We start from the raw sequence: 16,012 nt of genomic DNA on the forward strand, positions 1-16,012 counted from the left end.
TATCTGTCTTTATGTTTCTACGTAATTTTTCTCTTTGCTGATCTCTCTCTCTCTCATGTGACTACCCACTTTTTGAGTGGGATGAAAGTACCCAGGTTATGACCAACATGAGCTTTTGCACACTCTGAGGGGTATGAGAAATTTTCAGTGGGGCTTTTCCTGAACATGGCCAAAACTGAGCTTTAGATCTCTCCCCCTCAACTCACCTCTCTTCTTCCACCATTCTCTGTTTCTGTGGATAACACTTGTCATCCTTCCTGTCTCCTCTGCTAATAATCCTGGGGTCATCTTTGACTCCTCTCATTTTTCTCTGTACATATTCAACACATTTCGTTCTCAATAACATCACCAAAATGTGTTCTTTTCATTCTGAATACACTACCAAAACCCTTATTCACACTTTCATCACCTCCTGCTTAGATCACTTCGGTAAAAGCTTTAAAATTGCCCTCTAGGTGACAGAAAACAGAAAAGAAAATTAGTGATCACTGGACAAAGTAAAGTCAGGCAATAAGAAGGAAGTTCTATAACTAGGAGCTCATAATTGCACACCTTTATGTGTGCATAAATGAAAAGTGATGTAGCACTTTGGCACATAAGTCCCTAAACACTATTTAATAAGGGCATGTGTAAGTGCTACACCATGTGACTGCAAGAGGGGTACAAACTTTGGTAAAGCATGGGAAAGACATGGACGAGGCTCCCACTTACACATGTATGTTACAGGTTACTGTAAGTTACGGGTGCCCTTACCATATCTGGGCACCCACAGTTGCATCAGGTCTATAGCTTGTGCAACTGTGGGCATCAAATGTAAGGTATACCAATGCTGAGTTATGTTAGTATTCTATAATGCATAAGGGGGTAATTCTATAAAAGCACTTCATTTGTGCATGAGAGAGAAAGGATCACATATATGCTAAGGTAGATGTATAAGAGAACAATCATTCACGAGTGAGAGGATACAGGCAAAAGGGTTCCGTATATGTTGTGTAAACTACTACTACTACTACTTATCACTTCTATAGCGCTACAAGGCATACGCAGCGCTGTACACCAAACATGAAAAAGACAGTCCCTGCTCAAAGAGCTCACAATCTAAATAGGACAGGCAAACAGACAGATCAACTAAATGGTAAGGGAATTAAAGAGGTGGGGATAAAAGGGTACAGGGAAAGTGAGTAGTGGTTAGGAGTCAAATGCAGCATCAGAGAGGTGGGCTTTTAGCCTGGATTTGAAAACGGCCAAGGAAGGGGCTAGACATACAGGCTTGGGAAGTCTATTCCAGGCGTGAAGCGCAGTGAGATAAAAGGAACGGAGTCTGGAATTAGCAGTAGAGGAGAAGGGGACAGACAAGAGAGATTTAATCACAGAACGGAATACCCGAGGAGGGGCATAGGGAGAGACAAGAGTGGAGAGGTACTGGGGAGCGGTAGAGTGAATGCACTTATAAAACCATTTTGATTTGTTCTCTTAAAGAGTGGTATACTAAGTTTTAATAAATGATAACAATAAACAAGATTTGAAAGGGGATTTAAATATATGTGTAACTGGGGGACATGGATATTGTGTAATAAAAAAAGAGAGAGTAAGAGAGTGTGAATGGATACACACAAGCAAAAAAAGTCTAAGATTTTCATAACTGCTGTTATTAGTTAGCACTGAAGTACCATTTACAGGTGCTCTAACGTTTACTGAGATAATTGCCTTCTTCAAAACATTGTATTGTTCATTTAAAGGTCCAGAAAATATTCTTTGCTGGGTGGCAGTAACTTGCTTATATCCAATGTGACAGATGACGACACTGGAACATACACTTGTGTGGTCACTTACATGACGGAGAATAGCAGTGCATCAGCAGACCTCTCTGTAATGGGTAAGTACACAGTTTAATATTCTACACTGATGTGCCGAAGAGTCACACTCATAAATAGCCCACATTCTGATCTACTAGATTAGAAAGGTTCTTTTTGAACTTCAGTCCTGAGGTCCTGTATTTGTCCGACTTTCTTTGTTGACAATTCACAGTATGCTAAAACAATTGAGAAGATGTATTAGAAATGCTGCTGTTCAATCATAGTTTTATTTTTTTTTCTAGAAGAGTGCGTATTAGTATGTTTAGATTATAGATACATTTTGTTTCATCCAGAAACCTTTTGTTTAGGAAGGAATGTACTAGACCAATTTAGCTTGTTTAGAAAAGGTTTGCAAAATATACATTATAAGTACGTTTCCCTCTATCTGTTTTGCATTATAATGATACACTTTGTTCTAAAACTTGTTTAGTTAATGGTCATAGAAATACCTTTTAAAACTTATGTTTTAATGTTAAAGAAACTAAGGGGTCCTTTTAGAAAGGTATGCTAGCATTTTAGTGTGTGCTAAACACTAGAGACGCCCATAAGAATATATGAGCATCTCTAGCATTTAGCGTATGCTTATTTTTATCGCGTGCTAAAAATGCTAGCGCGTCTTCGTGAAAGGACCCCTAAATATGAAGGTGGCTTCAATACATTCACTCTAATGACTTTCATATTACTGTCTAGCCATTTATCTGAAGAATTCCCCAATACTTTGCGATGGATGATTTAAGCATTCCAATTGTGAATGAAATTCGAAACTTGGGAGTACTTTTGGATTTAGCTTTAACAATTAGAGTGCAAGCGAAGATAATTTTTAGTACTGTTTTTATGAAAATTTAAAAGAATGAAGAGACAGAGATCTTTCTCCTTCGAATTTTACACTTGTGATCCAAAATACTGTTTTGTCATGTTTTGATTATTTTAAAGATCTTATTGGATTATGTAGAAGTTCCCTCAAGGCTTTTCAAGTAGCACAGAATGCTACAGCCAGAGTACTAACCGGTTGTTTATGATATACCCATAGTTCTCCAGTTTTAAAAATATTACATTGGCTCACGATTAAGCAAAAAATAAAGTACAAAATGTTACCTTTGTTTTTTAAAGTTCTTTAGAATGCTGAGAATTTATCAACTGCCCAGAGTGCTAAGATCTGTTTCCAGGTCTTGGTTGGAAGTACTATTCTTTCACGTTATTAGACTATAAGAATATCGGAAATCAGTTTTTAAGGTAATAGAGCAAATATTATGGAATACTTTGCTTTTGCAATTGAGAGTAATACAGAAAATGAATGCATTTAAAAAAGGGTTGAAAACTTTTTTGTTTGAGCAGGAATATAGCCAGGGCAAAGGAATATGAGCTGGATGAATTTTGTTTCATGATATAAACTTATTAAGCTGAAGAAAAATGCATTTGACTATGAACATTAGGGAGGAAGTGGCAATGTTATACAGTCTGGAGGGGGCTGGCTGTACTGAAATTAATTATTGTTTGAATATAACATTGTTTGTGTTACGGAGTGTTTTAAAATTCTACTATGTATATTTTTAATTGTAACCCGCCAAGAATGCTTAGATTGTGCAGGCTAAATAAATAAGTAAAAAAATATTCACGTGGGGTGAAATTTGATACTCGTTTACCTCACAGGTGGTAAGGTGCTGTTTTCATCATTTCTGGCTAATACATTATCTTTGATTATTTCTAAGGCATAAGACCTTGTTATGTTCATTCATTTATTTTTATTAACTTGGATTGATTATTGCAATTCCTTATGCCATGGATTATGAATGATGAGCAGAGGAAGATCAAAGTTGGTGTAGAAGGTAGCTCCAATGTACTGAAAGGGAAATAACACATTTGTTTAAAGAGCATCATAGGCTCTTGGAAGATGCCAATTTCAGGCTTAAAATCATATGCTTAGTGCATCACAATATCTGGCTAAACATTTTGGGTTTGGTACAGTAGACTTTGGTCCTGGGGACCTGGGTTCAATTCTCACTATAGCTCCTTGCAGGGCTGCTGAGAGGGGGGGACAAAATTCCCCGGGCCCGGGCCTCCATGGGGGGGGGGGCAGCGCCACTGCCGCAGTCCGGCCCGCCCGCCCTCCGTCGCTCCCTGGCGTTGAACTTAAGCGCCTCACCTTTGAAAGCGCAGCAAGCAGCGACAGACCACTCCTTCCTTCCGTGTCCCACCCTCGCCTGATGTAACTTCCATGAGGGCAGGACATGGAAGGAAGGAGTGGTCTGCCGCTGCTTGTTGCTGCGCTTTCGAAGGTGAGGCGCTTAAGGTCAGTGCAGAGGGCCCGGAGTGGAGAGAGGGCCCAGTGGCAGGTGGAGAGGGGCCCGACGACCTCAGGTGGTGGGGCCCCGGGGCCGGCCTTGTCCCGGGCCTGGCCCAGTCTCTCGGTGGCCCTGGCTCCTTATGACTCTGGGTAAGTCACTTAGGTGCCCTTTTACATAGGCGCCTATGCACTTCAATATAGTACTACCACCCAGCTACTGTAAGCCTCGGGCGGTAATTCCATTTTTTATGTGTGTTCGAAAACATTTTTTATTTTCAACTGCGTGGTGCTAACTGGGCAGTAATCAGCAGTGTATACGCACTGATGATTACCGCCCGGTTAACGCATGAGACCTTACCGCTAATTCAATGGGTGGCAGTAAGATCTCAGGCCCAAAATGGATGTGTGCCAATTTTCATTTTGCCACACATCCATTTTTGGCAAAAAAAAATATCTTTTTTTGCAGGTGCGCTGAAAAATGAACCTGCACACGTCCAATACATGAAGCTGCACCAGTGCAGGCCACTTTTCGGCGCACCTTAGTAAAAGGACCCCCTAACCCTATATTGCCTCAGGTACAAATAAGTACCTGTATGTACTATGTAAACTACTTTGAATGTAGTTGTAAAAAAGCATAGAAAGGTGGTATATTAAGTCACATTCCCTATAAGGAGGGTGCCAGAAAAAGACATAAAATAGCATGACATCTGACTGCAGGAAGGGGTCATACCTTAGCTGAGTGGACTTTGATCTTGGGGAACTGAGTTCAATTCCCACTGCAGCTCCTTGTGACTCTGGGCAAGTCACTTAACTCTCCATTGCCCCTGGTACAAAATAAGTACCTGAATATATGTAAACTGCTTTGACTGTAGTTGCAAAAACCTCAGAAAGGCGGTATATAAGTCCCCTTTCCCTTCCCTCAGTTCATCTGGGAATTAGCTTTTAGTTAGGGTTGGGTAAAAGGGCAGAAAGGCTTGGGCACTAGGAGGGACTAAAAAAGTGAATTGTTAGGCTAGTACAAGGACTGATCAGGAAGAAAAGGTCATGGCAGTTTTGGGGCACCAGCAGAGAGGTCACATTAGCCCTCCACCCTTCACTGCTATAAAAAAACAGGGTTTGATTATTTGGAATTTAGAAGCTGCTTCAAAGATGAAGAGAGGGATGTCACAGCTTTGTTGGGTGGGTGATGTTAATGCGTTGTTGGTTATTATGTTTTATAACTGTTGGGGAGGGGAAGGGAGAGGGGTGATATAGCGGGATCTTCAGTATGGTCGATGATATGTGATGTTGTTATTTATGAAGGCATTGAGTAGAATGATACTATCTAGTCATAGATATAACTGCTAAACACCGATAGTTTGTTATATTGAAGATATGTTATAATAGAAATGAAAGTTAATAATGCTGAAGTCAAGATTTGCCATTCACATATTGTATTGACTCAGTTAGTATTATTATTATTGCTGTTCTTATTATCATGTTATGAGATAGTATTTATAGAGTTGGTGACTAGAAAGATTTATGGGGATGGTGTGAATGCCTAAGTTAATGACCGGAACACTTGCATATATACGTGTGTATGTGGGTTCACATATAGGCATAAATGCCCATATTCCAGCAAGATTCTATTCTGTAAAATTGCATCTGAATGTGATGGCAAGCAGTTGGAAGACTGGCATACAGTTGGGTGGAGTCTGGGCACAGTCTGGGAGGGGCACCCAGCTATGTGTATAAATTATGGACTACTATAGCTTATGCGTGTTTTTTAACCCTCTAAGAATGAGCATTTTTACCTCCTCTATTTATTTATTAGGATTTATTTACCGCCTTTTTGAAGGAATTCACTCAAGGCGGTATACAGTAAGAACAGATCAAACATGAACAATAGGCAATTAGAGCAGTAAAAATATTCGAACAACAATACAAAGTATGGCATGGTATACTACTTGCAATGACAACACAGTCAAGCTCATTTTCAAAGCACTTAGCCTCCCAAAGTGCTTTGAAAATATGCTTGAATATGTACTAGAACATTATAATTGGTAGTGAAGGGTAAGGCAAAGTTGTAACATATAGATGAGTAAGAAAGTAGGAAGAATTAGAAAGTAAGGTGATTGATTTGAAGAAAGTTACACGTGAGGTCAGAGAGATGGTTAAATATTATCTCAGCTAGGGTAGGAGTGGATAAACATGTCCCGCTGCAGTATGTGCAGCCTGAGTCAATCCTTGTGTGTGTGGATGGTCTGAGTGGTCACATCTAAAATAGTCCACGTGTTTGCACTGCTATGCTAACATTTTATAGAATAGGCTCCAAATAGATGCCCCCTTTATAGAATTACCCTCTTGATCTTACTAGCCAATGCATATTTTTGTGCTCTTCTTAGATTGGATTGTTATAATTGTCCCCACTGTAGTGTTGGAATCTATGTGCGCTACTCACACACAAAAAAATAGGTTTTATTTTTTTAGCTCAGAGGGACGTGTTTGGAGGTGGAAAGCTGATCTGCAAGGCTTTGTTCTGTGAGTCTGACGTCCTGCACGTTGTACTAATATGTGCTTACCGCAGGTTAAAAAGCACTACCACGGGGCATGCTCAGACATCCCATGATAGTTTTGGGATCATACCATGCTACCCATGTGCTAAAAAATATAATTAATTTTTTAGTGCCGGGGTATGTCTGTGGGGTGGAGAGTAGGCATGTACTGAGATAATCGTTTAGCGCAGATATATCGCTGTGTGCTAACCTATTAGCTCATTAGTACATGAGACCTTTCTGCCTACAAAATAGGTGGCAGTACGGGCTCTTGTGCTAATGGGGAAATTAGCACATGCCCATTAATAGGAACAATGGAAAATGGTGCCATTTTAAGCTGTGGATAGAACAGGCCACGTTTTAGCATGGCTTTTAAAAGGTGCCGTAAACGTTTTGTACCTGAACAATTTTCCAAGTGATTTCATGCTTTTTGAAAGTAACTGAACTCTTATAAATTTCAGAAATATTTGAGGGCTGAATGAGAATTAATGTTTCATTATATGGTGATTTCTAGAAATGTCTAGTTGCTTCTTTTGTAACCCGCACTGAATCCTTCTTGTGGTATTTGCAGCATATAAGAACCAAATTGTATTATATTGTATTATATTAGAAAATTCTTTTGTTGGTTCTCTACATGGTATCACCTCCTGACAAGAACTCAATCAAGTTAAGACAACTGTACAAAAAATTAAAAGTCAGATACAAAATGAATGCTCAAGAAGATTCAAATCACATGTTCACAGTTCTGAATTAGGTCAAAGGAGATTTCCACATCAGGTTTTAATAGTATTATATGCATTCTGACCTCCGTAATATACAAAAAAGTTACAAAAGTAAGCAATGCTAGATCAAAACTGAGTGCTGTAAAGTACGGATTTAAGATAAAAAGATGATCTAACAGTTAAAAAAATGTATGCAATTCCTCCAAAGAGATGCTGTCAGATACATTTATATTTCTGCTTGCATAAAAGCAAAGGACTGTGGATACATTTAAACTATGAATATTCAGTGTCGTTATAGTCTGTTCTCTGTTAGAGAGGTATTACATGGCTATAAAAGTTTTATATTTAATGTGGCTGTGATAATCCATGGATATCTTCTCTTTCGGGCCACTTCTGCTGTGTGTTCCTTCTCTCGCATTTCTGCAGTTTCCTTCTCCTTGTTCTGACATTTGATAACAAACAGGTCAGCAGTAACAATTAAAGCACTTTCAACTGGATGCAGGTCAATATCAATGCCCACTTTCCTATAGAACCATAAGATATTTCCAGGATGTTATAACTTAGTTTGAGGAGTTTTCTACATTTGAACTACTGCACACAGTAACTTTCAACCTAAGTCCTGGGTATGTAGTAAATCTGGCTTGCGGTAATGTGGGCACCTTTTTTTAGGTGCACGCTGGGCCATTTATTATCATGGCTATTCTTATGTTCTTAGTGATAAAATAAGAGCATATGATTGTTCAAAAAATAAGGAATATATAACACTGGCAGAGCCATCCATGGATTTTCAGTGGAATAATCCAGTTAATGTCACTGAAAATCATTACAGACTGCCCTGGTGCTATCTGGATAGTCCAAAGGCTAATCATCACTTGAACTAGACATTTATTACTAGAATATCAAACCCTGGAAAATTTCTAAATAAAATGACAAGCATTCCTCCTTCACCTATGATACACCAAACCAGTGGAGAAAAAAAGATATCAGCTACAGACCAAGCCCTTGAGCTTACAGCTCGAGTATAACAGCTGAGAACAGGAGGTTATCCCCTGAAGTTGCTGTAACAAAACAGGGATTCCTTGTCGGGTTTGGATAAGAAGCAGCTGCACATTTTTGGACTATTTGGCTTATGAACGTTTGAAGATAAGTACAGCCTGATTTGAACTAAGTTTGGCATGATTGCTTTGAACTGTATGGCTACATCAGTGGCGTAGCCAAGGGTGGGCTTGGGTGGGCCCAGGCCCACCCACTTTGGGTTCAGGCCCACCCAGTAGCAGCATACCTATGATGTGGCTGGCAGGGATCCCCAAGCCCCACCAGCCGAAAACTCCCAACAAGTGTCCCTCCTGCATACCTTGTAAGTAGCAGATCTTCGCCTGCAGTGAGCAGTGACATACATACTGCTCGCACCGGCCCCACAGCCTTCCCTCTGATGTATTTCTACCTAGGCAGAAACAGGAACTTGCATCAGAGGAAAGGGTGTGGGGCCAACCTGAGCAGTGTGTATTAGTTGCTGCTCAATGCTGGTGAAAATCTGCTATTTAAAAGGTATACGGGAGAGGGAGGATGTTTTAGAGACCATATGGCATGTAGGCGAGACAAGGAGAGACCAAATCACCTGTGGGATGGGGCGAGGTTCTTCTGCCCACCCATCTTGGGCCCAGGCCCACCCAAAATTGGGTGTTTGGCTATGCCCCTAGGCTACATTATTTGTTTCTGTTCCGGAGTGATGTCAACGCAGCCCTTTGTATCCTGATATATCTGTCAATAGTGAAGTTTTTTTCTGACCAATAATAGCTGTTATTCCTGAGCTGAAGGCTCAAGGGCTTGGTTTGTAGCCAAGGTCTTTTTTCTCCATGTTTTGGTGTATTTTAGGTAAAAGAGGACTGCTTGTCATCTTATTTAGCTATCTGGATAGTGTCAGGGAGGTCTGAGGTGGAGGCAAAATTTACCCAGAGACCAGTGATATTCATGGCACGGCATAGCAAAAATATTGTCCTGAGTTAGACGGATAATGGTGCTGATGTGGGAGCCCTTTTACTAGGATGTGCTAAAAAATGGACTTAATATGTATTAACACAGGACTTTCCTGCATGGTAAGTCCACTCCTAAACTGGCCCCCAAATGGGGCTTTTTACTTTTTTTTATTTCTTCAGATCCTGCATTTTCCATTAGCACGTGAGACCTGCAAAAATATTAATGCTGCTTCCTATTTAGAAGGTACTAAGGGGCCCTTTTACCAATTTGCAGGACAAAAGGCCTTGCGCTGGCGGCGGGGAGAACTCTTACCGCATGGCCATGCGACAGGGAGCCCTTACCGACACCCATTAAAGTGGCAATAAGGGCTCCTGCGCTAACCTGATGGTAACCAGGCTCTCACATCCTCCCTGTCTCCTCGGCTCGTAACCTTGGAGTCATCTTTGATTCTTCTCTCTCCTTCTCTGCACATATTCAGCAGATTGCCAAAACCTGTCGTTTCTTTATCTACAACATTAGCAAAATTTGCCCCTTCCTTTCTGAATACGCTACCAGAACTCTTGTCCACACCCTTGTCGCCTCTCGCTTGGACTATTGCAATTTACTACTCACTGGTCTTCCGCTCAGCCATCTCTCTCCTCTCCAATCTGTTCAGAATTCTGCGGCACAACTTATTTTCCGCCAGAATCGTTATACCCACACTAGCCCACTCCTCAAGTCACTTCATTGGCTCCCTGTCCACTTCCGGACACAGTTTAAACTTCTCTTACTGACCTTTAAATGCATCCACTCTGCTGCCCCCCATTACCTCTCCACTCTCATCTCTCCCTACATTCCTCCCTGTGAACTCCGCTCACTGGACAAATCTCTCTTGTCGTCCCCCTTCTCTACTGCTAACTCCAGGCTTAATTCCTTTTCTCTTGCGGCACCTTATGCCTGGAATAGACTTCCTGAACCTATACGTCTAGTTCCATCTCTACCTGTTTTCAAATCTATGCTGAAAACCCACCTTTTCACTCCTGCATTTTACTCCTAGTCATTACTCAGTTGCCCTCCCTTGTCCCTTCCTTCCTTCCTTCTCACCCAGTAGTTCCCTCACCCGTAACTGTCTTGTCTGTCTGTATTTTTAGATTGTAAGCTCTTTTGAGCAGGGACTGTCTTTTTATGTCAGATGTTCAGCACTGTGTGAGTCTGGTAGCGCTATACAAATGCTAATATTAATAACCATGCAGCGCCGATTACCACTGGGTTATCGTCATGCAAGCCATTTCCAGGGGTTTTCTTTTCCCCCCAGAAATGGTGCGCATTTGGGGCGGGACTACCTCCGGTGCCCGCATTGGGCCGGCGGTTATCTCTAAAGAGTAAGTGGTAAGCCCAAGTGATTCCATGTTAACCCTGCATTATCCAGTTAGTGCACATTGATTTGAATGCATTAGTTGGATAACAAAAAAAAAAAAAAAAAAAGACAACATGTGATTAGCTCACACTGACATATACACAACGTGGGCATTCGGCACACACTCAGACATACCATCCCTTGCCCCCCCTGCAATATTAGACTGTACGCCATGTCTTCGTTCGATTTGGATTTATTTTGGCCGCAGCCAGGAACATTGAACATTACAAATTAAACGCCATACATTACATCTTCAAATAAACATTTGGCTACATTTCTACCCGGGTACACAGACACAGCTCTTAAACGTAGTTTCATCTTCTGAGCCACAGGGCCAGCCGTCCCAAGCCTCTGTGGCTCCTGTTGTCATTTGGGTGCCTCCCGTTGAAAGGAGGCGCCTACCACATTTTACAAGGCCACGCTCTAGTCCCCCCCCCCCCCCGGCCGTCTAAGCCAGGTGACAAGCTGTGCCCACGTTGCTTGCTTATTATAAGGCTGCTAGCTTGCAAGCCCCACATTAATATCAACATTATAACTTTCCACACAAACTCTGCTCCTCTCCTGCCTCCTGATTCGAAATGCCTCCCTCGTGCCCCTCTCACTTCTCACTCCTCCTCTCTTCCTCCTCCTCTATCTCCTCCCTCCCCCCCTGTCTTCGCTGGCCTTCAGCCCAGTTGTGGGCAGCCCCCCTTAATGGGTGTGCCTTGTTCTTTACTGCAAAACACTAACGCATTTTGTGGTAAATTTTTTTTTCCTGCATTAAGTGCACATAAGTGCTTAACGTGATTTACTAAAAGCACCCCATATTGCATCAATAGCTGGTTATCAGCTGGCAATGAATATTCAAGTATGTGTTTAAATACCGCAGAAAGCTCGTACAAGAAACCCCGACTGCGGTGTTTAAATATTGATACATAAGAATATATTTAGGGCCTAATATTCAGACCGTGGAAATTAGTCTGGCTAACCTCAGTGGCCAGTGCTGAATCTGGACATTCAATGTTGGGCCATTTCTGATTACCGGCATTGAATGCTGCGTTCGGCACCTAACTCTTACCTTTCAGGAAATCCAGACTGCCCCAATTTGACTGCCCCTATCTGACTGACTATTCACGTGTCCTTTAGATTGTAAGCTCTTTGAGCAGGGACTGTCCTTCTATGTTAAATTGTACAACGCTGCGTAACCCTCGTGGCACTTTAGAAATGTTAAATAGTAGTAGTAGTAGTAATGTCTGGTTTATTTTTGGTCGGTTTGAACTTAAACTCGTGCTGGACCTGGCCAAAGATATTCTACCTATTGCTGCGGCCACATTTGTTCATCAAACATAGCCAGTCAGACGCTGAATATCGGCTCTGACTGGCTATATCACGTGACATAACCAGTCATCCAGCTAGCCACTAAATGCTCATCTTCAACCAAGATAGCCGGTCAGGTGCCCTCCCTGGCCAGTTAAATGGTTTTGATTATCCTGCGATTAATATCGAATGTGAGCATTCATTTTATTTTATTATTTTGACACAACTAACAGTTATGTAAGGTGTTTCAACCTGTAATAAGAAAATGATAGATATTGTACTCTCCTTGGGTATGAAACTCATCCTTAGCAAATAGAAAGCCTGCTCCTTCTTAAACACTATCTGGAATATATTATGTTTGATACAAAATATGAAACCACTGCAATTGAAAAATAATAGACTTGCAAAATTTCAGGAAATCTGGAAACTTTCTGAGCATTAAGTATCCCAGGAGCTGTAATTGCAGCCTTTACTATTATACCATTAAATAGACTATCACATTGCATAGCAAAGTAGTAATATCCTCTCTGACAAGTTAATGCTATATTCTCTAAATAGAACCTGTGTAGAAAAAGTCTTATGAATTCAATAAAAAAAAAATCATGAACCAGAAAAATGTTCCTACTGACTTTTCCTCAATTTTGCTTTCTTGGTCTGACCATTTAATGATACATTTTCAGTTTTCTCTTCCACACCCTTTCCCTGGCACCATGAACTCCAGGTATTGGGCCAGGCAACTTTCAATTATTGACCCAACTTGTATACTTCCATCTTTATTCTCTCTTCCAGCTGATTTTGAAACCCAATCCCTTGACTCTCAGACTCATTCTAAGCACGCTACACAGTCTGATATTCTTGATCAACTGGCCCCTGTTCATTTTCATCAAGGTACAGCAGGAAAGGGGCACCTCTGGTACCATCCTGGGTTGCGTCTCTTGTGGAGGCAATACGTGGAGGAAATCTAGAAATCCAGTAGATCTGCAGGAATGTAAGAGATTGTATTGAGACTATAACTTTAAGTTGAAAGAGGCCAAATGTCCATATTTTACTAATAGACTGAAGAATACTGTTAATGTCTCTAAAGATATGTATACTTTATTCCATCAATCCTTAAATCCTTGGAACAATTTTACCAATATTAAACCACCACCTTGGGTTTTATCTCAGTTCTTTCTGTCAAAAATTTCTGACTTGCAGAAATATTTTCCACCTCTTTCAGTTCAGCCTTTCCCAAACACTGACAGATCTGGAAATACCCCCTGTTTTTAGTCCCAAGAACCAGACATTTAATTTACTGGATTGTCAACATGGTCACCCTTCCATACGCAAACCATAGAGTCACTTTGAAAAGCTCTTCCTACTTCTTAAACTGACATATATCACCTGTGTTGTGACAACTGGGCTGGCTACCCGTGGCACAGTGGATTAAATTCAGTTTGGTATTACTGGTTCATCAGGGTTTATATCATTACTCTCCTTGTTATTTACATACTGCTCTCCAGCGCTATGTACCATCAAGGCCGTTGCACTCAGTGGATGCTGGTTTACTTTTAATACCAGATTTGAAGTGTTTGTGATTACAACTCACTAGAACTGGTACTCTCTCTGTGTCTGGACCTCAGGCATGGAACAAATTGCCTCTCTCTTTGAAATCACAACAAAATATTGCGTTATTTAAGCAGGTGTTGAAATGCTATCTGTTGGGCCATCCTGCTGATTAATAATGCGTGTTGGTTTCCTTTTTACTGCGGTATTAGGGTGAGACTAATGTTATTGTATTGATTAGTAGGCTGTACTATTGATTTTTTATTATTATGTATGCTGTGTTGTTGCCCACTTTGGATAAAGGTGAGATAAAAATAAAAGAACACATAAACAAACATATTGACCACTTGATCTTTTCCCCTAGTCTTGGTTGAAGGTCACTAACTTACATTTTTCTCCTGTGTTATTGATCGTAAACCATAATCTTACTATTGGTCAGTTACCAGTACTTTGGAAAATTGCCATTGTCCGCCCAATCCTGAAAAAAAACATCATTCAGTCCTTCAATACCTGCTCATTATCGCCCAGTCTCTAACTTATGTTTCTTATCAAAAACTTAGAAAACATTGTATTTGAACAGCTTACATCCTTCACTGAAAAGACACTAGCCCTTTAGATTACACTGTATTACTGAGACAGTCCTCAGGGCTCTGTTAAGCAAAATCCACTCGCATTTAGGCAAACATAGTATAGTCCTGGTAGTTTCATTAGATTTATCAGCTGCCTTTGATTTAGCTCAGCCCTCATTACTGATCTCTCAATTACCTTCTCTGGGGATCTCAGGGACTGTATTGACTTGGTTGTCTTCATTTCTATCTATCGGATTTTTAAAGTGATCTATTTACAAGTTACCTCAGATACTCATCCTTTATACTGTGGAGTTCTTCAAGGACCCATACTATTATTGGAGTGGAGGAGTGGCCTAGTGGTTAGAGCACCAGTCTTGCAATCCAATCCAGAGGTGGCCAGTTCAAATTTCACTGCTGCTCCTTGTGATCTTGGGCAAGTCACTTAACCCTCCTTTGCCTCAGCTACAAATTTAGATTGGGAGCCCTCCTGGGACAGAAAAATATCAAGTACCCAAATGTAACTCACCTTGAGCTACTGCTGAAAAAGGTGTGAGCAAAATCTAAATAAATATTACCCCTGCTGACACTTTTGTGCATATGTGTACATATACACACTATAAAGGATGAGCTGGTGGTTGGGAGGCGGGGCTAGAGCTGGGCAGACTTATACGATCTGTGCCGGGGCTGGTGGTTGGGCGGTGGGGATAGTGCTGGGCAGACTTATACGGTCTGTGCCAGAGCCGGTGGTGGGAGGCAGGGATAGTGCTGGGCAGACTTATATGGTCTGTGCCAGAGCTGGTGGTGGGAGGCGGGACTGGTAGTTGGGAGGCGAGGATAGTGCTGGGCAGACTTATACGGTCTGTGCACTGAAGAGGACAGTACAAATAAAAAAGTAGCACATATGAATTTATCTTCTTGGGCAGACTGGATGGACCGTGCACGTCTTTTTCTGCCGCCATCTACTATGTTTACACACCTGTTAGCATTCTAGGCATTTGCATGCACAGGGGGTATGTAAATACAGGCATCTATATTATAGAATTGCCCTTTAACTACCTAAGGAGATTAATTTAGAAGCATCTCTATGCATAAATAGTGACACTGACATGGGGAGGTCACATACCGAAACATGGGTGCCAAAAATGTGGCACTAGGTGCTACTCTTTAAAGGGCACACACCTTACATAGATTAGCGTCCCGCACCTACCTTTTGGGTGCTAGAATTGCTGAAACCAGATGTAAATGCTGATGCCCAAGTCAGGTGCAATTAGACCAAATTCTGTAACTCCGGCACACAACTTTGAGCGCCATATATAGAATCCCTCCATAAACGGTTATTTTGGAAAGTCGATATTTTATATCTGGTAATCCACACCACTTAGAGGATTAGAGGATGCACAGATTTAAAAAATTTGTTTTCACAGGGTTTTACATGAGGGATTAAGAGAGTAATTGTTCTTAATCCCCATTGTTTATTTCCATTTCCAAAATAGGGGAAAAAATCATAAGCTAAGTGAAGCAATTTTTTAAATGATTATTCCATGATATTGTTTCAGGCACAATTGAAACACTTTATGGACACATGATTTGAGTTGTTCACTTTTAAATTTAGTTGCCACATGGTTCAACGCTCATACATGTCTTTGAATATTACTGTGTCAGTTTAATGAAACTGATGGTGTCCCACTTTATAGTGAGTTATATTATATATAGCACTTGAGGTATTTTTTAACTTCTCAGTATAGTGTCAAACATTTTTCAGTGGAATTTTTGTTTTATAAATTTAAAATATGGTTTATCCTGTACAAATATGCAGGAGTTTATATTTATGTT

General features: G+C 40.9%; 1 protein-coding gene across 1 annotated transcript in view; it reads left to right on the plus strand.

Moving 5' to 3' along the window:
- DCC (DCC netrin 1 receptor) overlaps positions 1-16,012 on the plus strand; it is a 1,295,383-nt gene that overhangs the window by 358,930 nt on the left and 920,441 nt on the right. The window contains exon 5 of the mRNA XM_030191909.1: positions 1,740-1,876. Within this exon, the coding sequence (XP_030047769.1) occupies positions 1,740-1,876 (137 nt within the window). The remainder of the gene's footprint in view (positions 1-1,739; positions 1,877-16,012) is intronic.

The sequence above is a fragment of the Microcaecilia unicolor genome, chromosome 2 (assembly GCF_901765095.1).
Source record: "Microcaecilia unicolor chromosome 2, aMicUni1.1, whole genome shotgun sequence".
Lineage (NCBI taxonomy): Eukaryota > Metazoa > Chordata > Amphibia > Gymnophiona > Siphonopidae > Microcaecilia > Microcaecilia unicolor.